This window comes from Enoplosus armatus, chromosome 15, assembly GCF_043641665.1.
Source record: "Enoplosus armatus isolate fEnoArm2 chromosome 15, fEnoArm2.hap1, whole genome shotgun sequence".
NCBI classification, from domain to species: Eukaryota; Metazoa; Chordata; class Actinopteri; order Centrarchiformes; family Enoplosidae; genus Enoplosus; species Enoplosus armatus.
This window is the reverse complement of record NC_092194.1, coordinates 4,706,081-4,731,869: the sequence shown is the minus strand read 5'-3', so window position 1 is coordinate 4,731,869 and position 25,789 is coordinate 4,706,081. Positions and strand designations below refer to the sequence as shown.

Below are 25,789 nucleotides of genomic sequence, written 5' to 3'. Positions count from 1 at the left end.
TCTCTCTCTGAAGTGGGGTGTGAACTGGAGGGGTTGTGTCTGGTTGGGAACCAACTCCAAAATAAAAGATCACGTGTTGGCTTGAGTTTTCTTACTGCCGGGAAATACCGCCGTCCCGTGGACCACTGAAGTATGGCAAAAATAACAGCGCTTCAGGACTAAACCATTCACTTGACGACGAGGTGTTGCAATCACAGATTTCCAAAAATCTGGTGGATAATTCCTAAAAGCACGCTTGAAATAAATAAATCAATCAAACACAAATAATGACGCGTGCCCCTGTCCCAGACATTTTGGTAATATTTATGAGGATTGTTTTGTTCCCCGTGCATTGAAAAGGAGTGGTGCGGTCCAATAGTATTGAAGGCAAAGCTGAAAAACGGTTTGTTTTCACCGAGAGGAAGAAGCGCTGCTGATCGTCGCCGCCGCAGCACCGATTTTAAAAACGGTTGTAACATTTATTTTACATCTGGTTGGTTTTCGGACAGCAGTTTTCTCAGCTCGCCATGGCTCTGTGCGGGGGTGTCGGAGCCATGGCTTTGCCCAGCGAGCTTATCGTCCACATATTCTCCTTTCTGTCCGACCGAGACAAGCTCCGGGCCTCGGCCGTGTGTTCGCGATGGAGGGAGTGTCTCTTCTACCCCGCGTTGTGGACCGAGCTGAAACTGCGAATAGGTGGTGGGTGTAACGGCGGCGGCTCCAGCTCCAAGGAGACACCGAGACTGGAGTTCCTCATGCGGAAGTTCGGTTCCTTCGTCCGTGAGCTGCAGCTGGAACTCGCACCGGTGGAAGGCTACCTTAGTCCCCTGAACAACGACCCGTCGTCCACCAGGATGGACCAGCCTCCCGGTCCCGATAACGACCCGCAGCTCTCCGAGCGATGGAGAGACGCCATGGCCACCTACTTGGACCAGGTGTTGTGTGTGTTCACCAGCATCCGCAACAACAGGTAACGTTAAATTCGCCCCGGAATCCCTTTTATGACCTTTTTATGAGTGTTTGTTTTTATTCAATTTCAGGAATTCGCACGGCACCCTCCTTTTGTTGAAATTTCGCAGTATTTGGTGCGTCGCAGCTAGCTGGCTAGCTTAGTTAGCTATAAACAAACCCTGACATTAGGAGTTACGTAATCGGGTCATGTCTTTGAGGTGGAGTTAGTAGCTAGCGTTAGCGTTACCGTATTATCCCTGAAGACGTTGTTAATATAGCAGTGTTTTACTGCTTCGTTGTACGTTTACAGTCACCAAATAATGATGTATGCTTCAGTGTCGATGCCAAGTCAAACGCTCGTCTGCGTTTCTTTTGTTGCCAGTTCTATTTTCTATGTTACATTGGGGTCTTCATACCAGCAGATACAATGCAGCGCTGGTGGTGGCCAGAGAAGGCTTTGTTGGCTGTGACTTGCTGATATCAGCACTGACACACACATATACAGTGTATGTGCATATACATTTAGCTCCGGTATGTCGTTGCGTACTGTAGGATGTAATCACTTGTGTCCTGCATAAATGAAATCTAGCCACAAGGCTCATTTTCTGCTGTGGGAGTTTTTACTCTCTAAAACTTTACTTTGAATGTTGAGATTCCTGATTTTAGTGCATAACTTCTCTCCATTATACCTTCTACCACATTCTCTATTGTTCTCTACATTGCTTTTGTAGTATTGAAATAGTACCCATCCAAAGCTGTGTAGTCCATGTCTTAGTTCTGCTGAGGGGGCTGAAACCGTTTCTGTTGTCTGACTTCTTCTCATTGAGCAGTTTCCAACATTTTCCTTTTAAAAAAAAAACCTACTGACGAACTTAACCCATGTCCCAGTCCCATGCTGCATACTAATTCTTAACATGGTTTTGTGTGGTTTTGTTGGAAATCTGACTCAATTAGGTACTGATCGTGATTTATTTCATCAGCTTGAACCTCGAAAGTTGATTTCCGGATGCCGAGATGAGCGCTCGGAGGACAGAGTGACAAGAAGCAGGGTTCAGTCAGAAGGTTCCAAAGTTTAATGAATCACACAGATTATTTATACACAAGGCTCTTACAGATTCGTTTCAGGAGAACAGATGAGAAAGGAGCGCCTGGAAACAAAGAGGCAGTTGTAATATAATATGTCAAGGTTACAGAAAGATGGGATGAGCGAGGACAGAAAACAGATTGTACAAATATAGATACTAAAAAGCTATGTTGAGGGAACAGGGAGTGAGAACTGAGAGTGAGAATTCTTCCCAACAATACAGATTTATGTTGATATTTTGAATGTGGTGTTGGTGGATAATATTGTCCCACCAGGCAACAGAAAGTTTTGCTTTCTCTTTATGAAGCTATCAGCAACTCAGAATTTGGAAATGTAACAAGGTTGCATTATTTGGTGCATGACTTGTATTATTTCCTGTCAGTACAAAACAAAGTGTGTCGATTTCTTGTATACTAAGGATTCCATGAAGATTAGTATTTATTGAATACTGTAGAGTAGCACATTGTTGTATGGAACCCGGATTCAAATCTTGCCTGGACAGTTATTTATGCAGGCCCTGTTCAGTTTCTCATTTTCAGACTGCCATAAGCAAACCAGCAATAAAAAATGTTGACTTTGCAAGTGAGTATTTTTAGCAGTCTGAAAGCAGTAATTAAATATGCCATACTCAGCTAATGATATTATCTGTTATTTCATTGCTATTCTACATTTTTATCAATTCAAACCAGCCCACCACTGATCAAGACAAATGCCAGCTGCCATATCTAACTTTAGCTCTCATGTGATCAGGTGACAAAGAGTCTGTTTTTTATTCAGCTAACATTGGTCCAACTCCTCTGGTACTTGTACATGTTCAAAATAATGATAGATACGTCATTGTTCCTTTCTTATTAGCGGTTTTTCACACTAAGTAGCTGCACATGCAACAGCAGTTTGTTTCACTGCAGAGGTATTTTGTGAAGCTTAGCGCTCAGCTGATTTTACAGGAAGTGGGCTGCATGAAACATAATGTGCACCAAAGCTAGTAGATTGGCCTATGTCATGTGTGGCTGCATGTCGTGCATGTGGTTGATAATTCTTTCCCGCAACTTGCATGGGTGACCTTCCAAAAATCATTGCCAAAACAGATGTAGACAATCTGTTCAGAAGTATGTCATTTGGTGCATTTTGACCTCTATGCTTACCGTGATCACTTTTTCGAAGCATTTTGGCATATAGACTGCGGGTAGCCATAACCCTGTCGTGATGGGAGGTGACCCAGCAACATACAGAACCAGGGCTAGATTACATTGCACAAAATGGCTACCGTTTGTCTGAGAGACAACCCCCTTTCTGAAGTTGTTTGGATTGGAAATGGTTAAACTCAACCCCCAGTCTAGCTACTGTTGCTTCTGTTGCACTACATGTGATAGAACCAGATACACACCTTACAGCAGTAATGACTTTGACAAATGTTGACAGAGCAAACAGATGACAATGAAACCATCTTTTCATTATTAAGATCATTGTTACATGACTAGGTTTGGTCAGTAACAGACTGACTTGACAATACTAACAAAAATTGAATGGGGTGTTAGCACTTCACACTGATGTTTTCCCATTGTTAGTTTCAAGGAAAAGAACTTGTCAAGACCGCTCTTGTTGGATGCAGAACTTTCACATATTTGATTTTATTTGCTTGATTTTAGTTGTCCACAGTACCACTCACCAATGTTTGAATGGGATTTGACCTCAAAATAAAAACAACCCATCTGTTTTTAATGTATTTTGAATATATTGCTTAAAAATTAAAATATTGGTCAATCTAGTATTGAGTACTTTGTTTCTTTTCTGTATTTCCAATATTCTCTCTTTCTCTCTCGTTCTTTAGAAACCTGCAGAAGCTGAGTCTGTATGGAGACACTTGTGTTCTCCAGCAGGAGGGACTATTGGACAGCTCCAACCTGCACCAAATTCACCAGGGGGACAAAAAGATCAATGAGTAAGCCTGTGCATAGCAACATAAAAATCACTTTCTGTGTGGTGGTGGTTGGTTACATTCAGTATTTGTTTCTATCCATAGAAAGGCTACTTGCATATTCAGTGGATGTTTGTATGGGAGAGTATTATTTACAAAATGGTACCAAACAAGAGAAACCATGCAAGTTGCTTGGTGATAACTCTTGTACAAAATGGGTAGATGTTCATAAGACAGTTTGTCATCATCCAGTTAGTGGGCACACAGCATCTCTCCAGCATCACCACACTACAGCACACAACTTGTCCATATTAAACACACTCACTGTGTGCGGCCAGCTTTCTGTCAACAAACTGTTGGTATTATGTAACCTAGACTGCTATGGTGCAGCGGACCCTGTGGACCACAGTCTCTGAAGAGGGCTTGTATAGAGGGTGAGCATCACAAATGATGATGTAAATTGGCCCTAATAGAACATTTTTAAGTTGTGTTCATGCCAGCACTCCAAAGTCTGAGAAAATGACGCTGTTAATGTCATCAGGGTTATCTCAGCATGGGCTTGGAGACACTGGGCTTTGTTAAGTCTAATGTTACATCCTTGATGTTGCACTGCATATATGTATGTGTCAGGAAACCCATTTCAACGCACGCAGCCCATTAACTGTCCAGAACAGCATACAGATCATGGGCAATTTTAATGGCGTTTCCTTTTGGTATCACAGTACTTCTCACTCATAGCAACCAGTGTGGGTTTGTTTTGCAACTCAGTGGTAGTGAGGTGGGTGGCATCACATGAAAATGTGATGTCAATGCATACCAAGTCTGGAGGATTCGGCACAATCCAGATGATCAGACTGTTTGTTTTCACAAACCTCAAATTAGCCAAATTAAATGTATCGAAATGTAATTGGCCAGTGCACTTACATATCTTCATATCTGTTTACAAATCCATTAAATCTTTGTCCTGTTCTTGATCCTGGTTTTCTTTCTTCACCCATAGGGTTTATTTTCAGGATTAAGTTAGCCTTAGATTTGAGCTGGTATAAACTGCTCTGATGGTGTCTTAAATGTAAGTGGCAGGACTAGCTGTGGTCATGCTGGTAAAGTGAACTGAAGTTAACTCTCCTCCTCCCTCTCTTCACTACCCGTCCCCCGTGCTCTTTGCAGAATCCAGCAGTTGTTCATGGAGTTGCTGTCTAACAGCAGGCAGCTGAGGTGGCTGTCTTGTAGCTTCATGCTGGGTCTGGTGACTCCCTGCTCTTTAGCCTGCCTGTCAAATCCTTCAGCTGAGACCCTGCAGCACCTCAGTTTACTGGACCACCAGCTGGGTATGTGTGGTTGTGTTTCTGGATTTGTTTGTCTGTAACTGTGTAAATGCACTTACAGCTTCAGTTAGATTGGATTATATCAGTTTAAATCCACAACACCTCTCCTGCATGTTCCTCAGGTCCCCTCATCTCACCATCAGAGTTGGATCGTCTGTCTAATCTTCATTCTCTGGCTCTGGATTTCTCTGATTTGACATCTGAGCTTTGTGGTCTGCTGGCATCTCCACGCCGAACTCCACTGCATCGTCTCTCCCTGCTGCTCAACGGCGCCGCCCTGGAGTTCAAACCATTAGAAGGGACAGCTACAGAGGACGATTGGAAGGCCCTGGTAATGCGACAACTATCTCTGTTTCACAGTCTTGTAGGCCCCCATCAGAAAAATGATCCCAGGCCAGCCTCTCACTCTATTTGATGATGTGAATGCCCTATGCCAATGAAATAGTTACAAAGCCACCTTTTGATCTCATCACTGCTGCCTCTATCTTTGAGTAAGAGCAGGTCTCCATTTGTACATTATTCAAATTTTACCTGGTCCTCCCCAGGTCCGCGTGAGTGCCAACCTGCGAGTGTACATTATGGCCCTGGAAGTCGACAGCTCAGAGCTCCTCAGGGTCCTAAAGCCCAGCCTTCCCCTGGAGCGCCTCCACCTCGACAGTTACAGCACACTGGTGACGGACGCCACGCTGGAGCTCATCTCTCAGCAGTACAACAAAATGCTGACTCACTTCCTGCTCCTGAGGGATGACCCCGACTTCCCTGACCTCAGCGTCAATCGGAACGAAGACCCGCTGGTGCTTTTGGCATGGAGATGTACTCAGCTGGCTGTACTGGTGATACACGGTGAGTTCAGCTTGTTTTTTCGAGGATATACAGTGAGGTTCATTCTGGCCTGTGCTGGGCCAACCTTATGATGGCAAACACAAGTGGTTGTAGCAGTCACATCTAGTATATAAATTGGTTCAAGGCTTCAGGCTGGACTGATCTGAACTGTTTTAGGCTCAACTATAGGTTGAAAGCCAAGAGAAACAGTACTGACTGTCTACATCTAATACTCAAGTGCTTCAAATCACATATCACTGCTACTACACATTACTTCCAGTGCTGTTGTTGAAACTTAGCTTTACATTCATTGTGCTTGTCAGAAGTGCTTTGCTTTACTTTCCAGAATTGATATGCTAATTTTCAGTGGTCTCATTAATTGTACTTATGGTAACTCCAGATAATGAGCTTAACAATTAACCTACATTGATTGATAGTTTGGCCACTTGGGGGAAGTACAAAAAGCTGTAAACACACAAACTAAAGTTGTTATGGTTAGCAAACCGTTGCCTATTTACACATCCAGCAGACACAGAGCAACATTAGCATTCATTTGAAGTTGTGTTACTGGCCACCTGATGGATTTAAGTCCAATAGTCACTCTCCATTAAACTCTCTTTTGCTCTCCACCAACTGCTGTGAAAGCTATGTGGCTCGTGAGCTAATTAAATGCTATGTTCACAAGTTAGTCGCTAACTTTGTCTGTCAGGTGTTTTATGCTGTGCACGGTTTGTCTGTGCTGAAAACCACTTCCTGCTATGTTTGGAAACAAAGCTGATTCGAGCGGTGAGAGTGAACCAAACAGTACATGTTCTGGCAGCAAAAAAAACCCCAAAACAGTAAGCTAAAAGAAGCTAAAACTATTTGTAGCGCCGAGGGCAGAGTTGGGTGGTTATGATCTGTGGGTTCGTCACTATGAGAGACATCTTTAACAGTACACATAGTCATTTCATCCATAGGTAATCAATTGTCTGTTTCTGTGGGATAGCAGTTTGCAGAGAAGCAAAATCTCAAACGCAAAGAGCTTACCTTTAGTAGCATGTTTTTAAATATGGTATGTTGAGTGTAAAGGTGGATAGCATATTCATTATTTATCCTTAATATTGGCAGGATTAGCCCAACCTCCCTGAACATGTCTCTCTCTCTACAGGTTACACTGTATGGTCCCATAACTTGGTGGCCATCTCTCGGCTCAGAGGCTCCAGTCTTCGCGTCCTGACCGTCTCTGAGGAGAGCATCGACTTCGATCCGGACCAGTCCGTGTGCATGGAGGGCGACCCGGTCCACAACCTGGTCAAGGAGGTTTCGCTGGGCCTCGGCCGTGTCTGGCACCCTTGCCTAGATTCCAGCCTGGTTTTGTCCGAACCCACCCAGCACTTCCACCGCGAGATGCGCGCCTTCAGTATGGGCATGTAGGCAGGGATGGCAAATTCCAACACATCACAGCCTAAACTGTGTCAAGGCCAGGCCAGACCAACCAAGCCAGCATAGACCTCCAAACCAGGCCAAAAGCAGACCTAAGTGAGAAATCTAAACTTGATCTTAAAACAATCCTTAATTACATTTATGTGGTCTGATGTGAGCTGATTGTTTTTATTTTACTTTTATTTTTTGTGTTTCTTTCACAGGGGTTTTAGCACATAATCAAGTCCTATCCTTTTCCAAATGATTCCCTGTTTTCTTGCTCTGCCTCTTGATTATCTAGTTAGCCAGTGACTTGGAAAAACAGATTCAATCTGTGATGTTTTAAATACATTTTCAAATTAGGAATATCCAATTAAAACTCAACAATGTTCTCATTCTTCAGTTTGAAGTCATACTAATCAGTGATGTTTGATCACAGACAAGACTCTGAGTCATGACCATTTTTAATTTGTCTGCTAAAATGGATCATTCTGCTGCTTCCAATGCCCTCGTGTCTGGCATGGCCCAGTCTGGTCTGGTCTTGATCAACAAGTATTCAGAGCTCAATGTCTCTCGCTCACCATAACAACCTCCAGAGCCTCTGTATGATGTAACTTTGATTTGTTTTTCCTTTTTTTTTCTTTTTTCTTTGACTGCTTTTCATCTCTCCCTGCTCTGTGTATAATCTTGTTTTTCCCGTGTGGTGGTTCCCTTGCCTGTATAGGCTTTGTGTGTATTTAAATACAAATATATTATTATCCTGCTCACAGCTAGGACAGGACAGGCAGGCGGGTTGAGTGATGGACCGGTGGGATTTAGGGGGGAGATGTGTGTTTGGACACAAGCTACTAGCTTTAGTTGTGAAAATATTTCCTTTTCTTTTTTTATTTAAACCTTTGCTCCGTGTCGGTCTGTCTGTCTGCTCCACTCTAGCAAAAATTGGAGTTTGTAACTAACCGATCAATCACTTCCTGGGTAACACAACCATAGCTGCTTCTGTTGCTCTGAGAGAGCACCTTGTGTACTTGTCCGCTAGTTCGAGAGCCTTGCCAGCAGGGTGGGAATCTTTACTGTAATGTGGCTGACTGTGGCGGCGGCTGCTGTTGTCAGTGCCATGACTTCGATCATTGTAAAGTGAGCAGCATTTCAAAGCCAAATGGCTTTATCAAGGATTTTGAGCACCTTACTGGTGGTGTTATGGAGAATATTGTTACATGCTTGCAGCCAACGCACTTCCCACCCTGCTCACTTGTCGACTTTTCGGGGAAAGCTCGCTAGTCGATTAAATAGGGAGCCTCGTCTTCCCACTGACATTCAGAGCCAAACTATGAAATTCAGCCCGTCACAATACAACACACCCCTACTCTGTTTTGTTTTGATCTTTAGTGAGCTGGTTGTAAATCTTTGCATCTTTGCTCTCCTCTAGAGGTCAAGACTTTCTGACTAGTATCACTGGTTCCAGAGCCCTTTTTGTATTGAAATGTTAAGTCATCAAGTCAAAGAAAAGAACAGGAGTGTGCATCATAATATGAAGGGCTCTGAGATTATACAAATCTAGGTTCTCATTCCATAATGCCATATATGTATATCCGTGTTTTGAGAAATCTCTTACTACTTCCAAACTCGTGGTGAGGCCATGCTAAAACAAAACCAGTATTCTGTAGGCACAGCTTCCTAAGGTGGCACATACCAAACCCAGGTTTTGCAGTCATGCCAGCAGTTTTGTAGGAAGGAACTAGTTTTTCTCAACAGTGGATTTCTTGGATTTGTGGAGTAAAGCATTTTGCGAACAGGGAAAAGAAAAGGATGCACTGAATGTAACTTGACTCTCATCCTCTCATTCTGTTGGCCAGTCAGGTTTTTGTTTTGTATTGAAGGCTTACTGTATAGCTATATTTGCGACAACAAGTCACGGCTGCTGAATACATGACTTTGGCCATTGTAGGTTCCACTGCCAGCCAAGACGGGTTCTTTTTTTCGAGAAGTGGCACCTACAGCACAACAAGGTTTTGGGTCGTGTGGTGTATTTCTGTGGCGAAACATTTTTTCTGTCAGTCTCAGGTAGGCTTTTAACATCACGAAGACCAGGACAGTGGTGGTGATGTCGAGTAAGGTGTGTGAAACAATCAGTTAATGTGAGATATTGTCTGGGGGTTTTTTTTTAATTTCCTCTTGAGTCACAGTTGCCTTGGAAACAGCCCCTTGTTTTCTGGATACAGTTGTTATTGTTGTTATTAATGATGTTTATCTTGCCATCTGATAAACCCTCGCTCCGCCTTGTTTGGGGGGTCAGCAAACCTAATCATACATTTGTTTTCAAAGATTAAGGTTGATAAAGACTAAAGAATGGCAAAACCAGTCTGCTCATTGCACATGTTTAATATCTCCAGTAGAAGTTGTTGGGGACAGAGAGTGGCTGTGGGGTCAATAGAGGACCTGCTGGGCCCAATTAATGTCTGAACTGAATGTAGTCAATTTTCTGGGGTGAAATGATTTCTGTCTGGCACAGTGGGTCTCGTCTGGCCGTGCAACTGGCTTGTTCTTCCGGCATTCATTAACTAGGGTGAAGGCATGACGTTGATCGCTTATTGTCTGATTCTAGCTTTTGAAATTTACTGAGGGAGTGCCTTTGCCCTAGTAAATGAAATAAATGTCATTCCGGCTCTGTGGAAGTACAAGCATGCCACGTTCAGGGCTGAAGCCAGGCATTACCGACCAAATATCTTCATCATGATGAGTCAATAACTGGGCCAAGTGTGGTTACATTTGACGCTCAGTGTTGTGACTGTTGTGGTACACGGGTGTCTTATTATTCCTGAGCTGAGTTGGGATTTTACCAGGAAAATCAAAGTTGGGTTGGTCTGTAAAGCACCTAACTTTCATAAGTAAATGCTGTCAACTACTGTCAACTACTGTTTGGAAAGTTACCCTCCCAAATGGCTTCAGCTCAGTTGTTCTTGTGCACACCATGGCACTTTTGAGGTCGGGGCAATGGCATTTCAGATTGTGATGGTCCATATCGAGGTCTGTAGTTTACAAGGTTGACCTGTGATTTTTCCCTGGACTGATATGGAACCAGAGTTATACAGTGTACCAGCACTTTGCTTGGGTCAGAGTGAATTGGTCCTAGTGGTGGGCCTGTGGTTACCAAATGTTTGCTCATCTGTTAAGGGATGGTTTAGCCATAATAATCTCTCTAGTCCATGGTCCATATCTCAGGATAAAAGCACTTTGGTACCAAGAGTTACTTTTAAAGGCTGTCTGTGGCTGTATGTAGAGCTGTACACTCAGAGGGGATTGCAATACCAACATAACACATTCAGACCAAAATATGTTGGTTTTTATCTTATCTTCCTCCTCTAATTTTTCCTCTCATCTCCCTTTTTTTTTTCTTTGCTTGTTTATGTGAGAGATTTCAACTGTTATAGGTTTGTGTTGTGTGTAGACATCACCTGATGATAAGGATGGGAAAATCACAGCAATCTACAGTAGAATGTCATTTACAACTAGTCATCTGACCCTAGCCAATAGTTTTTTTTTGTTTTGTTTTACAAACAACTGATTTTAAAAAGCTGATTTTACAAACTCCACCTTCACCCACCATGCGTGCTTCTATTTCCTGTCGTCTCAGCTCCTTACATGTTATTGGCTCCCCACTAGAAGTCAGATCTCACTTTGGCCCAATAAAAGGAAGGGCTGTGGTTTTCCCGAAACTATGGTTGGCTAGAGCAGAATACAAATTTAATTTAACTATATAATATTCCCATTTGGAAAATGTATAAAAAATTCTGTTCTAATCATGAATTTCACTCCCATACGTTTATGAAAAAAGTCCTTCCTCCATGGAGGCCCCAGGACAAATCCTTCACCAAAATGTTTTGACGACTTTGTGATATATTTTAGGAACATTTAGGCCACAAAACTGCAGAGAGAAAGGGGAAAGATGATGTAGACAAGACGCATGAGAGGCATTGAAAAACAATGTCTCCTTTTTGTTATTGCTTCTGTTAGTTTTTGTTTCTTCACCAAAACACACCAACGTTTTTAGTGAAGATGGCGTGGAAAGAGCTCTGTGTTGTCTTTGCAAGGAGAGAAGAGGTGAGACAAAGTTCTGCCGGTAAGGCACTGCTGATGGGCAAATGACTTCGCACTCCAATCGAGTATGGCATAGCATTTTGAAAACTACTATCAGTGGAACAATGACTTGTCCCTGATCCCTGTGTATCATCAGTTGCTAAGCATTGAGCCATCTTGTGCCTGAAAGCTTCTGCTTTTCAAACCTCTGCTCTCCCCAAGTTATTAGCTCTGTGTTGTTTTGTAGGTGTTGTTGTGACTGTTAGCTCACTCTTTAGGGAAGCAGCATTAGAAGCTACAGTAGCTAGGGTTTCAGAACATATTTCTGCACACGCGTGTTTTAATCTCTCTTGGAGCGTGCCTGTATTTTCATGTAAGCTTTCAAAAGCGTATCCAGTAGAAATGTGCGAATAAGATGGTATGAATGTGTGTCTGAACAAGTTGTCAGCCGTGCAGCCGTCATGTTTTCTGCATGTGTGTTTGTGTGTGTGTGTATTTGGGGGGGGGCTTGCTCATGTTCAGCAGTGTAGTCTTATCACTTGTACTGCAGCAGGAAACAGGAACAGAAGTCGTTCGTTCTCAGGGTACAATCGGAGGGAAAGTTACAATAGCTCAGGCCTCTAGCTCACTCATGAGTATTCAGAGTCACTGGATCTGTTCTCCTTCCTTGATGTGTTTTAAAGCTGCCAAAGACCACAGTGGAACAAACTAAACCCAGACACAAGTCTATCTGAAGTGCCCATGTACATACACACTGGCAGGAGGCTGGTCCAGTGTTCTTCTCTACTCTACGCCTCCTACTTTCTATTCGGACATGTCTTTCTTTTTCCCTTAACTCTCATTCCACTCCACTGTTGGTTTCTTCCCCTGAACCAGACCACACCTTCCCCTGACCACTACCACTCTGTCTTTCTGTGTCCAGACTCTGCTCTTGTCATACTGTGGACCATACTGTGCAGGAACCAGAAAGATGTCAACAATCTTGTTCTGTGATTTCCATTAAGAGAGACCAAAGCAGACCTGTAAGCTAAAGTTTGTTGTGTTGGTGGCTGCGCCCTATGTTTAGAGATGTGGGATTTCACACTAGCTGTATAGACTGTGTGTTTATGGAGGGCACAGGTGGACTTTAATATCCAACATATGTTACTTAATTAGGGTAAGCTGCATTGGCGCACAACTTGTACAATATAGCCAAATTCCTATCTGTGAATGGCACTCAGGGTCTAACACTGCATGCTGCTGAGACATCATAGAGCAAAGCAAGGCCTTTCTAGTCCAGTGCAGTATGAGAGTGGCTTAAGCAGAGAGGTCTGGAGTCGGACCATGTCAACAATATTTGCTCACCACCATATTCCTCCATCTTTCTCTTCTTCCCATCACCTGTTTCACTGTGAGGAGTGAGTGAATGTAAAAACAATAAAGAGGACGAGGAGTTTGGTTCAATATCAGAACACATCAGGGACTAAACACTCCCTCAGATGCTTCCAGAAGCCTCTTCCTGACAGATTGTTGTAGCATCCCAGCTAGGACAAAGGCCAGTGTTCCTCGATCTGATATGTTGGGTGGCAAAACTGTGGCCAAGGTCAGATTTGATGGGAAGTGTTTAGTCCCAGGCGTTTTGGAGCTGTAAAGTGATTCGCTGCTAGAGATCTGCTCGGAACAGGACATTCCACATGGGGGTCGCTCAGGCCATCAGACTAGCAAACAGTTTACCACATGGCTAAAGTGTCTACGTGAAAATTAGACTCTATATAAATATATACTATATTTTTTTTTTTTTACTTTGAATGAGGTTGGTCTGTTTTTGGAAGGGATCGGGGACGCAGCTAGTGTTGACGGGTCACACCAAATTACCAGCTGGTCTGAGCAGAGTTGAGGTGTGATACCATTTAGAAGTGGCTGTTTTTAAAGTGAGTCGCTCTCCCAAAGGTCGACTGTGTCTCAAACGTGTGTTTCTGCGATGCCAAGCTTTGCTTTCACTTGATGCTTCAGCCTCCTGATGCCATTTAGGGGGGCATTTTGTGTCCGGAACACAAAAAGTCACAAATGAAAGCAACTTACAGTGACTGTGCTAAATATAAAGACTAGCTACTCTCTCTGTGAATTGAGTTGGTTTCACCCGTTCAGTCAATCTGCCAGGTTTAAAGAACATCACAGTAAAAGAGGAAGTCAGTCTGTATATTTAGCACACATGAATACACACAGATTTCACAGTACACAGTCACTATGGATACACAGGGGCCCCTGGAGGCTGGCCTGGCTTTATACACCATATGCAGACAGAGGTTTGTGTATGACTATACTATACTGTATATACACAGAACGAGTGATTGACACACAGCTAGCAGAGCCTTAAGTTTTTGATGAGTTCAGCCATTAAAATGACAGGTTTGAAGGCTCTAGAGGGGAGATGGGGTGTCAGTTATTCTGGAGACCATTTCCCGCAGTTACTGTACATGGATGTGGTTGCAGTCGGGTCAGTCTGCCCTTTTGACCTGTTTATGTTTTGTTTGTTTTACTGTGCTCTTTATATGCATTCATAGAGAAATCCTGGAAGATAACAGGGCCCCTGATGGGTAATTGGATCCACAGAGCTGGCCTCTAATGTAGTCCATCTGAGACCGTGGCCTTGACAGCTTATTAAAACTGTTGCGATCGCAGAACTGTAGATATAAAGGGACCCGGGGTACATCTGAGAGCTGGGTTTGACACTTCTTTGCTCATATTTAACAGCCAATGCTAATGCCATTGACATGGACAGAAGTGTGTTATTTTAGTACCAAAGCAGCAGACTGTGTCAGATCTGCATCAGTCTAAACACGGGCTCAGAGCCACAGGCAGACGCTCCGACATCAGACATGACCAGTTTCATTTCCACTTTGATCATTGCTCAGACTCGATGCCAGCTTGAGAGTTTGTAATGTTGACTCTCAGGATGTTTGCAATGTTTTGGAAAGTATACTTTTAAAAAAAGCTGTAGAAAAGAGGTAGTAAGATGTTTTTGGGCCTAAAACCTTCCCTAAAAGAGGGACGGTTTAGGGAAGGTGACATGTTTCTGAAGGGATTACCATTAAGAGACAGGGTTTCCTCGTCACAATGTGAGATTTCAGACACTTCCTGTTGTGTTTTATTTTTTTATCTAAATGCTAAGACCATAGACTACTACCAATACATGCAGGGCTTTGAATGGGCTCACACAGGGCTGGACTCATGCAGGAATGTGAAGAATCCTGATATATGTTTCTATTACTTGGAGAAAAACACTGGATGTGCATTGCACTGGTATACAATCAGTCCTGTGTAACAGATACAGACAAATGTGTATAAAGCTTGAGGTTCACACATAGCAAGGCCATTAGCAGTTAGCCACACTGAGAGCCTTAGAGGAAGTTTGGATTCTCCAGTTTTCAATTTCAGCCTTAGCTGACATTAAAACATGTTTTCCAGCCAGCTTATGGTGATTACCTCGGCATAACGGTGATATTAAGGGTATTATCTTATGCTCGCCACACTGTATTTATAGAGAAGAAGCAACAAAATGGCACTGATAGCATAACCTGGCCAAACTCTGTCAGTAGTTCGGGTGCATACCCTCAAGGTTGGTGTAGCGCCTGGCTACGTCGAAGAACTGATAGATATTCATGCTCAGTGTCGGCCAACTATCTTCATTTAGATGTCAGCTACTGTGGCTCTGATGTTTCTGGCTGCTAAACAAAGTCTTTCTTGTCAAGTCTGGAGAGCCAAACCTCCTAATTAGCCAGGCAGGCAGGCCTGCTGCCCAGTCCAGCCTCACAACTATGCAAGAGGAATGCATATAATCCACACCCGTCTTTTTTTGTTGTTTTTTTTCAGTTTATATATTTTGTTTTACTTTTTCTCACTGTCACACAGTAGAAATGAAGACGTAAACTAATAAGATCTTGCAATGACAATACTTGGCCTTATGATGATTTCTGAAATCTTATCATTTTAGTTTTAAGATCTTTGTGATTCTGGTCAGCCAGCCCAGCGACAGCAGCGGTGACGGCGGGCTCACTCTTGGTCTCTGTGAGACTGGCTAGACGGCCCCTAGTTTTATCGTGGTACGAATGTTGTGCATTTGTTTAAAATCAGGACAGTTTGCAATAACAGCAGTCTTACTAGTGGCCACAAAGGGGCACAAGCAGTGCTGACAGCGCCCGGCTGCGTCTTTAGAAAACCATTGAGGAAGAAATATAAACTATAGAAATAGATATATAAACTCACACAGTGCATATTTGTATAGGTATCAACAATGCATTACCGTGGTATACTCTTATGCAACACATGTCCGGGTTCAATTTCTGAACATGAAGTATATTATAAAATCACACAGACTTTGTAAATCAGAAGCTATGTCGTTGTGTGTGTGTGTGTGTGTGTTTTGCGAAAATGGTTTTACCATCCTCAATGTTGAATATTCAGAGCGTTATGTTCCTGTGTGATTGTGTCTGTTAAAGTGAGCACATAGCAGTGGGTTTTACCTTCTTCCTGTAAGCAGGGAACCAGACGCAACCCAAAACACAGCTGGACCAGATTTCAAATAGCATGGAGCATCATTTTAAAATATATTTCATTTGTTTCTTGACTTTAAAATCTGATCTGTACGCAGTCAAACATAGCTGTGTGGCTTCAAATACATCTGTTGAAGCATTTTTGCGAGCTGGTTTATCAACGGCATGGATTGAGACTTGTCTTAACCAGCATAGAGAAGTTCCACCTCTAAAACGTCCCACTATTGTCCATATATGAGAGCTTTTTAGTTGAGGACTCTGCTTAATCTATGTCTGTGAAACTAATTAATTTAAGACTGAAATGATATGAAACTCCTGATTTGAATCCTCTCCAGCTGTGTTTTGGTTTAGTCTGCACGGAAAGAGTCCTCTCCAGCTGAGAGGACAGGTTTTATCATAGAACAGTGTTGATCCATGGTTCTGTCGCGGAGAAAAGGGAGGATACGTTTTCAAACCTCCATGTGAAACCTCTTAACTGACAGATGGCGTACACTTAAGGGGGGGTCAACCTGCCGAAAGTGTTGATTTGAATTAATGTTGAATGAATGCTTCTCTTCTTTTAGTCAGTGAATAAAAGCATTAAAAAAGTAGTTTGCTTCCACTGTTTTATTGTTTCTTTACTTCCTGTTCTCAGCTTCAGCAGCATTCCTGAGGTTTAAAAGATCACTATGTTGTTAAGCATTGATCACAAGAAGGTCAGAGGTAAGAGTTCCTACAGCTGAATTCCCTCTAATGAAATGTTGAACCACAGCGGAATACAAGTCATCTACAGCGAGACCACCTCTCCAGTCAGGACTGCTGATCAGTCGTAATGCAACAAACTTTATTTTTATGTATTTCAAAAGGCAAATGTATAAATTCATCTACAGCTGCATTTAAAGCTAATGCATAAAAACAAGCTCACAGGTGGAGGTGAAACAGGACAGGTTGTACTAGCCCCGTCAGTCTCAACTACTCCAGCGGGCTGGGAACCACTGTACTAGCTGACAAAAGGAACTGTTTGGGGCGGAGGCCTTCAGTTGTAACTTTCTGGTTCTCAGGCCAAGATAGATGTATTTGTCCTTTTGTTCAAAGAGCTGTAATTAACCAGCCAAACTGAAAAGGACCAACACCCTTGAATAAATCTTATGAGAGGTGTCTAATGGTAACAATTTTTACTTGCTTGACGTTGTCAAGAAAACAGTTTCTAGTTAACTCAGCCGGCATTGTGTGTGTGTGTGTGTGTGTACACCTTTCTGTGTTTCCTCTTTGTTTAATGTTACGCTACTAAGTGTCAGCTCGGTCACCTCACTACCTGACAGCTGAGCTTTCAAACAGGGAACAGGAAGTAGACCCTGAGTCCTCCCATTTATTGGCTTAACTGTGTCAACACCACGGCACAAAGCTCTAAATTAAAATCCCACTGGTTTCCTCCTTGTCAGCAATTAATAAAGCTGTAGATGTAGCACTTATTTTATCACATTTTGTGTCAGCGTTGTGCTTACTTACTTCGATGAGGAGGGAACGCTGATATATGAGCTCCTCTCAACGGGCCTGGTAACACGTCTCTGCTCTGCAGGGCCTTCCCTTGAGGGGAGGAGGCCACATGAAACACTTGCAAATGAGATCCAACCACTGTCACCGTGGCAACGCAAACACAATGGGAAAAGTGTTGGTGAGTGATGAGCAGAGAGAGAGGAGGTGAATTGAGGAGAAACAGATACTGAAAGACTGAGCCAAAGCAGACAAGACTGTAACAAACCAGGAGGAATGATGGTCTCCCCTCTGCTCACACTTTTCTAATCAATAGAAACATGAGATATAATACAAATAAAATAAGACGTATAGTAGAAAATACTGAGAGAAAACAGCAAACTACAGCACCTACCCACCCCATGGAGTTATGTTTCATGTTTCATGCTTGTAAAACTGAGGGGGGGAAAAAAACATGGACGCCATAGATAAGATTAAAGATGATGCAGCCAAAAGCCACACCTCAAAACTGGAACAAGGGTGCAACTGTTGTCGCTTCGCTTAATATGAAGAAAAGCATTTTTTATGGTTGCTATAATTACCCATAACTGTTTCATAACCAGCCAACACCTGCATGATCTGGACAATTACAAGGTCGTCTGATGAGTCACCAAATTTTAACCAGACTTTGCTTGCTGGCACTGTGAGACATGAAGATGCTGCTAACTCAGCGGCTATTATACAAGTCACCTACGCGTGTAGAAACAGTTGGATTTTATGGACATGCACAGTTATGCTGTGGATGTTTCACATTTTGTGTTTGCGCCCAAACACACGCGCAGACATGCTGACACAGCAGAGGACAATGCTCACTGCTCATTTTTGCTGGTTTGTTTTCCTGCTGTGTTCAGAGCTCAGACACGTGAGTGTGTTCACGCCTGGATAATGAGACTATAAGATTATCACGTTGGTGTTATGCAATTAAGCTGAAACAATAACAGATGTTTGTGTGTCCCACAGTTACTGTGGAGGCGATAAACAAACAACACAGAATGTTGATTAATGGCAAAGACTGTGTCACACACTGGAAGAGGAGAAGTTATTCATATATTATCATTTATTATCTTTATATTGTTGCAACTCCGTCTTGTGTTATTTATGAAAAGTCTAGACCTTCAGAAAACCTTTAATGTGCAAACCCTTACTCAGCAGGGTTGAATAGTTTTGATTGCAACTGTATGTAGCAGATAATGTAGCAGAATGTCGATGATGAATCACCAGTGAAACAGAAGAAATCCAGCAGATATGAACCAGGAAATCGACTGCGGTTTGATGGTTGGTTCCCTCTTTGATATGCAAGAGCTGCAGGAGCAGGACTCAAAGGTGTTTTATTTTCAATCTTAGACTCACAATTCAGAGCTCACTGCGGTTTGTGATACAGATCAAAAGAGACAGTCAGGCATACAGAACCGGGCTGCCAAGAGAAGAAAGTATACTGTGTACTGGATGCTGTGACTGAAATGAAACTAAAAAAAATCTTGTTCTCTTCTGCTGTAAATACAAGCTAAACACACACACGTACTTTCCAAATCTCTGAAAGTGGTACGTTTCCAGATCTAAGTTCAATACAAATATGTATTCTCCTTGGAAAAAAAATCACAATATGTAGAGTCACACAATTAAAATAAACATGTCTTTTGACTGTCTAGTAGGGACATGTATACACAACCATTTTTATTGTTTTTTGCAATTGCCAATTATCAGTCAGATGTTTCTTGATGTTAATGATGTTAAGAATCTATTCTTAATCTGCTAATGCTGCATGACAAAGCTCATACTGCATGCAAGTTGTTGGTGTGTTTGTCTATAGGTAACACCATCAAGTCATAAGTTGTGAGTTGACAGGTAGGTTGGGGATCATAATTAAATGTCTGCTATATTTACTATTTTGCATCAAAGCATTTTTTCAGTGCTTTTATGATATTAGATGTTAGATGCTTTGTTTCCCTTTAGACGTTTTTCCGGAAATACTGTGAAACAAACAGGCCTCTGTTTTTATGTGAGTGTAAAGATTAAACCATATTAATGCAGTACAGTACTTGTGCCTTTGGGTGGAATAGCACATAGCTTACAACAGTCTTGTTCACTTTTTTTTTAAGAAAAATTATTATTACTTACTTATTATTACTTATTACTATGTAATATTGTAATGTTAAGGCGCACAGACGAAAACATTTAGGGACATTTTGATTGTAATGCGTCGCCTAAACTGTGGCACTAGAGCATGCCTTAGCTATCGGGTTTAGGATATACCCTGTTCAGCAGATGGCGGTAATGCACCATAACGTCGCATGTCAGCTGCCGATAAACACGAAGAAGAGAAAAAGCGCGCAAAGGAAGGTAGAAGAAGAAGAAAAACACGTGACTCGCGCTAACGGGAAGCAAGATGGCGGTGGTAGTGCGGAGCTTGCAAGACCAGCTCGAAAAAGCCAAGGAAAGCTTGAAAAATGTGGACGATAATATTCGTAAATTAACGGGGCGTGATCCTAATGAATCAAGGTAAACAGCCCGAATGATTATTTAGCTTTTGGCGTATTTCTAGCGATAAGCTAACCAACTTGCTAACATTAAATCGACTAGCGACGTGTGCTAGCATGAGTCGGTTAGCTAGTTAGCAAACATTACCAGCTACTTACATTGTCTTGTGTTAGCTGAACATACACATGCTCGTCATACGTATGTCCAAACTGGTGAATTAGGTTCACAAAAGCACTATATTAACCCAGAATGAATAACTACTTTTATCCTTGGAGTGAAATATGATACCTAGTTACGTTAACTTAGGCCAACGATTGCTAGGCCCTGTAGGCGTCGTCCGAGTGTCACCGCAATTTTACTTGTTTAATAGTATTAAATGGCTCTGCTTCCAACAACGTAGCGATATCAGTTTCAGTTTTCTATTTGGAACTTGTTCTTTCAGAGCTTAAGTCAGCAAGAAGAGCGACTGGTTTTGGTTTTGTTTAGACCTTGTTTCTTGCTGTGTTTACAGACCGGGTCAGATCCGTCGGCTCGGCGGCCCCATGGCAGGCCCCGGTGGAGGTAGAGGAAGAGGAATCAACCTGCTCAGGTGAGGCTGTGGACTAGATGGCTAACAGTATATGCGACTAAATTTATGTTCATTTACATAGTGACGGACTCAAAATGTGCTCACAAACGGCATGCTAGCCGTGCAAAATGTAATTCGAAAGTTTTATTGATAAAACTATTAATTTGTAGAAGTGCTTCATATGATTATTACCACATAGCAGAGGTGAAGTTGGTGGGAAGAGGCTATGAAATTAAAAAACTTTTGAATTATGGTCTTTTCTGTTGCTGTTTGTCTGATTTATATTCATTCATTCCCAGTTTATGAATAAGGGTAGACCACCACTTAAATAACACCATACAATTCAACTGCAACTTCTAAAGTGACCATGAACTTGAATCATCACCTCTGTATAATCACTGTCTCTGTTTTGTCTCAGGCGTAGTCTCTCTGACATTGGAAGCGGCGGCCCTCCTGCCAAGCAGAGGGACATCGAAGGAGCCCTGCTGAGGTGAGTTTTGAGATTGTTTTTTTTAAATGCATGTGTATCTAACAGCCATTCTAACTCTGCACACATTTTCATGATGGAAAAGCTATTCAAATTCTCTGTGTTGAAGCTTTGGTTTATCTTCAGTGTAGAATCATGACTGTTTCGCTTTAAGGAAGATAAAGTAGATTAGTGATAGACGTCCACTCAATGATCAACTAAATGTAACCAGTGTTAATCATTGAGTCTAATGCTGATATTAGATGAGATGAAATAATCCTTTATTCATCCCTCAGCAGGGAAATATGCATTGTTATAGCAGCATACACAGCAAGAGCCATAAGTAAGAAAAATCAAGATATAATGAATAAAAACAACAAAGACAGTTATTAAAAAGAACAACAAGAACAGTCATTTACAAATTCACAGAACAAAAAAAAGTTAAAGGAATGTTACTGTATTGCACATTGAGAGATGTAGATATTGCATATACCACTTGCTGCTTGATGACATTCATACCTCATTCATTCCATGTTTTGTTGCTGTCTTTCAGTTATTTCTGCACCTTTTTTTTGTTTGTGTGTGCATGTTGAGATCACATCGGGGGTGTGAATGATTGACACACTTTCGTTCTTTGATTTCTGACAGATGTGAGGCCTCAGTTAGCACATCTGCCTTGACAGCTATGAGAGCAGCAGCTGCTATGTTTGCATGGATTAAGTGTCTGTCATTTATGAATGTCTTGTGTCTGCGCCTGCAGGCTGGCAGGGGACCAGAGGGCCCGGAGAGACGTGCGTCACGACAGCGACGCCGAGGATGATGACGATGTCAAAAAGGTAAAGAGTTTACCGCCCCTGAAAAGTATTGGTCGCGCTGTTCATACGTGCAGCCTGTTGGGAAACAGTTTATCAGTTTACTTTGTTTTGGATTGGATAGTTAAAACATTGGCTGGCCACGGAAAATACATCCGATTGTCTGGACATGTCACTTGTCTACTTTGTCCATTCATTTCTTATATCGGAGCACCTCATGCTGCATTGTTGCAGTATCTTGCAAGTATTTAGCATATTTTAAGTATTATGCTTCCCATTGTTTCATGTTTCAGTCATATGTATTTTACAAGTAGACTTATTTCTATTTGGCATCAACATGCATCCTGGGTTATCAGTTTCAAAATAGGTATTCTGTCAGAAATAGATGATCATAATTGACTGCCACGTTTAAATGTCAATTATTAGAAGCTGAGACATTCAGTGTTTTGAAAGAAGTTTTCTCCTTCCCTCAGCCGGCGTTGCAGTCGTCTGTAGTAGCTACCTCCAAGGAGAGAACACGCAGAGACCTCATTCAAGATCAAACCATGGATGAGAGGGGCAAACAGAGGTAGGGCTGTCCTCACAATCAAAGCTAATGACTGTCATGATTCTTATAGTCAAAGATATTGTACTAGCAAACAGAAAATAAGGAATGGCCAAAAAAAAAATCTGAAGCTAAGCGTCCATAGTAATTATTGTACAGCTTAAAATCGTTGTGTGTGTGATGGTGGGTTTGTTTTCTTGTCAGGAATCGGCGTATGTTTGGCCTGCTGATGGGGACCCTGCAAAAATTCAAACAGGAGTCAAATGTCTCAACAGAGAAGGTGAGAAAATCTGTCCAATATGTCAACGAACTGCTGAGCTGACTGCCATTAAAATGGGCAGACAAAGCACCACGTTACTGAATTAGATGGCGGCTTTTAGCTGAAACCAGACTGATAATTTTTTGGGGGGGTGGTTAATATATGTGCTCTGACTATAGAATTGAAAAGTAGTAGATGTAAGCAGGACCACAGTGGAAATCCCTGAGCTACAAAAATGCCTTTTGTTTTTATTGTATTATCTGTCTTTTATAGCACTTGATCATCTTATATTTGTATGTTGACGACATTTGTGGTTTCCATCCAGTCCAGAAAAAGTTGGGTACTAACTTGATGCTTGTGCGCTACAACTGTGTTTATCTTCCTCTTTAACTCTCTCGTCTCTGTCCATCTTCTGCTTTCGCCCCCGCAGCAAAAGCGACGTACAGAGATTGAGCAGAAGCTCGAGGTTCAGGCTGAGGCTGAGAAAAAGAAGGTGGAGAGTGAAAAGAGGGAGTTGTTTGAAGAGAGGAGAGCCAAGCAGACTGAGCTGAGACTGCTGGAACAGAAAGTAGAATTAGCTCAGCTGGTAAGAAAATACTTCTTAACACACTTTTTTTGGGGCCAGTAGAAACAAGGTTGGACAGGTTTCAGCTTGTTTATTAGTGGCTTTGATTGTTTGCATTTAGGGATAAATGGTTTAGGTGCATACATGGAGACTGGGAGCTTGTACTTTGCCAGAATTGTATTTAAGTTTCTCTTTCCTCTATTAACAGCAAGAGGAGTGGACCAGCCACAATAATCGTCTGGTGAAATACATTCGTACCAAGACCAAGCCTCATATCTTCTACCTGCCTGGAAAAATGTGCTCCGCCACGCAGAAACTCCTCGATGACTCCACCAAGAAACTCAATGGTCAGTAGGGTTTCTTGCCCATGCTTTAAAACATGAATAAAACAGGTTTGTGTGTCAATCACTCTGTAACCTCTGTGGATCTTTCGTTTTGTCTTCTGCACAGCTGTGTTTGAGGAGAGGTGCGAGGCTTTTGCCGAACACCTCAGCAAGATGGAGTCCCGCCCCCGGCGACAGCCAAATCGTGACCAGGATGGCAACGCGGCAGCAACAGGGATGGACCACTCGGCGGAGGGTAAGCCAGCAGGTCAGGTAGTCAAGGTGACAGGTAACAAGGGGGATGCAGAGATGGAGGAAGAGGAGGAGGAAGAGGAGGAGGAGGACAGGAAAAAGGAGGGGGATAGAAATAGAAAGGTGACAGAGAAGGATGAGGGGGAGGAGAGGGGGGAAGGGGAGAAGGAAGTGTTGAAGAAGGTGGAGGAAGAGGAGGAGGGGATGGAGTTGAGTGAGGAGAAGAAGGAAGGAGAGGAGGGGATTAAAGAAAAGGAGGACAAGGGGCAGAAGGGAGAGAAGCAGGCGAGTCCTGGGTCAGAGGAGATGGAGGTGGAGGTGGAGGGTGGGCCAGAGCAGGAGGACAGGAGTAAGGGAGAGGAGGGAGAAACAGACAGCAAACAGGAGCCCACAGACCTGCAAAATGAAAAGACCCAGGACATCCAGTCCTCCGAACCCATCGTAACCAGCCAAGAAGCACCAAACACCAGTCACCAGCCCCAGCTCAGCCACACCGCAGGGGAAGCACCCGTTAAGTCCTCTGGGGGCCTGGAGTTGGAGAGGATCCCTGGGCCTCAAACAGCCTCCACAGTGCCTGGGCAGGATTTCGTCATCCCTGGCCTCGAGGTCCAGGACTTAACAGTCGAGAACCAGGCTGTGGAAGGGAAACCAGGGGATGAAGCACCCCAAAAACTGCCTGATTCCCAGGAGGCCCCCAGCACTACCCCTGTGCCCTCTAAGGAGGAAGAGGACGGTAGGAAAGGGAGGAAGAAGGAGAAGGAGCCAAGGAAGGGCCGCAATCATAGTAACAGCTCATCCTCTTCCTCCTCCGGCTCCTCCTCCAGCGGAAGCTCCTCCTCTTCCTCCGGATCCAGCCGCTCTTCTTCGTCCTCATCATCGTCTTCGTCCTCATCGTCCAACAGCAGCAGCCGGAGTCGCAGCCGAGACGGCGGTAAGCGCAAGAGGAGGCCGTCAGATAGAGGCAGGAAGAAGGGCGAAGAGAGAAGTCACCGCAAAAGAGGAGAGAGTAGCGGAGGAGGGAGGGACTCTAAGGGATCCAAGGAGAGGAGGAAGAGGAGGAGCGAGGAAGGGAGGGGCAGGTCGTCCCGGAGCGATAGGGAGCATAAAGATAGAGACAGGAAGGACAAGAGACGCTAATCTGGCTCTCATTCAGCCTCTGTATGGTAACGCTGAGGGAAAGTAAACTCTTTACTGAATGACACATGAGATGACGGGTTTTTAAACTAATTTCCCCTGAAAATGTCACATTTTTCACATGAAGGCTGAGCAAAGTTTTAACATGGGAGGCCTTTTACACAGTGTCGGGATTTTTTTTAATCAGTGTCAAGACTGAAAAACAGTGGATGTGTGTTGTTCCTCCAATGTCTCTTTACTTGGCAAAAGAAATGTAAACTGGACTCCCATATACTGTCTCTAATTGGAGCTCTGACTAAACAGGTTTCAGACAGGTGAAACTATTCGAAACTTCATTGTAGTCCTGTCATTTTAAATCCAAATGATTTGTCTTTGGTTTGACTTTTAAAAAGATCTGTGGAACTGTTGTTGAATGTTTGCAGTTTTTCATCCTAATCATAATGCCATTGCCTGGGTAATGGTGGTTATGGTAACCGTTAACGTACAGTAGTTGTGTTTTCAAGTCGATGTGACAACACTGTTAATCCTCATTTATTGCCACTATTTGATCAATGTCAAGGCCCTTGTATCTTCATCACGTGGGTACATGTGATTTTTCTCAAATACTGGTTTTTGAAAATGTTTTCTCCATTTTTTCTTTTTGTACCGACTGATAATCTGCTTCAAATTAAAGGTGAGGTAATAGTGAAAATGTGTGTGTGTGTGGTGTTTTGCATTATCATTAGGGCAGCTACTGATCATTTTCATTATCAAGGAATCGGATGACTATATTCCAATAATTGTTTGG

General features: G+C 42.8%; 2 protein-coding genes across 2 annotated transcripts; both read left to right on the top strand.

Moving 5' to 3' along the window:
• The first annotated feature begins 463 nt into the window (after positions 1-463).
• LOC139297496 (F-box only protein 33) lies at positions 464-7,555 on the top strand. Its single transcript, XM_070920197.1, has 6 exons — positions 464-949; positions 3,846-3,956; positions 5,100-5,269; positions 5,380-5,588; positions 5,803-6,100; positions 7,230-7,555. Exons 1-6 carry the CDS (start codon positions 507-509, stop codon positions 7,493-7,495), a joined length of 1,497 nt encoding a protein of 498 aa, XP_070776298.1. The 5' UTR covers positions 464-506; the 3' UTR covers positions 7,496-7,555.
• A 12,421-nt stretch (positions 7,556-19,976) lies between these two features.
• Positions 19,977-25,693, top strand: pnn (pinin, desmosome associated protein). The gene is made up of 9 exons (XM_070920563.1): positions 19,977-20,100; positions 20,591-20,668; positions 21,066-21,137; positions 21,874-21,949; positions 22,399-22,493; positions 22,674-22,749; positions 23,159-23,314; positions 23,502-23,640; positions 23,744-25,693. The coding sequence occupies exons 1-9, from the start codon at positions 19,988-19,990 to the stop codon at positions 25,003-25,005; spliced, it is 2,067 nt and encodes a 688-aa protein (XP_070776664.1). The 5' UTR covers positions 19,977-19,987; the 3' UTR covers positions 25,006-25,693.
• Positions 25,694-25,789: the final 96 nt, after the last annotated feature.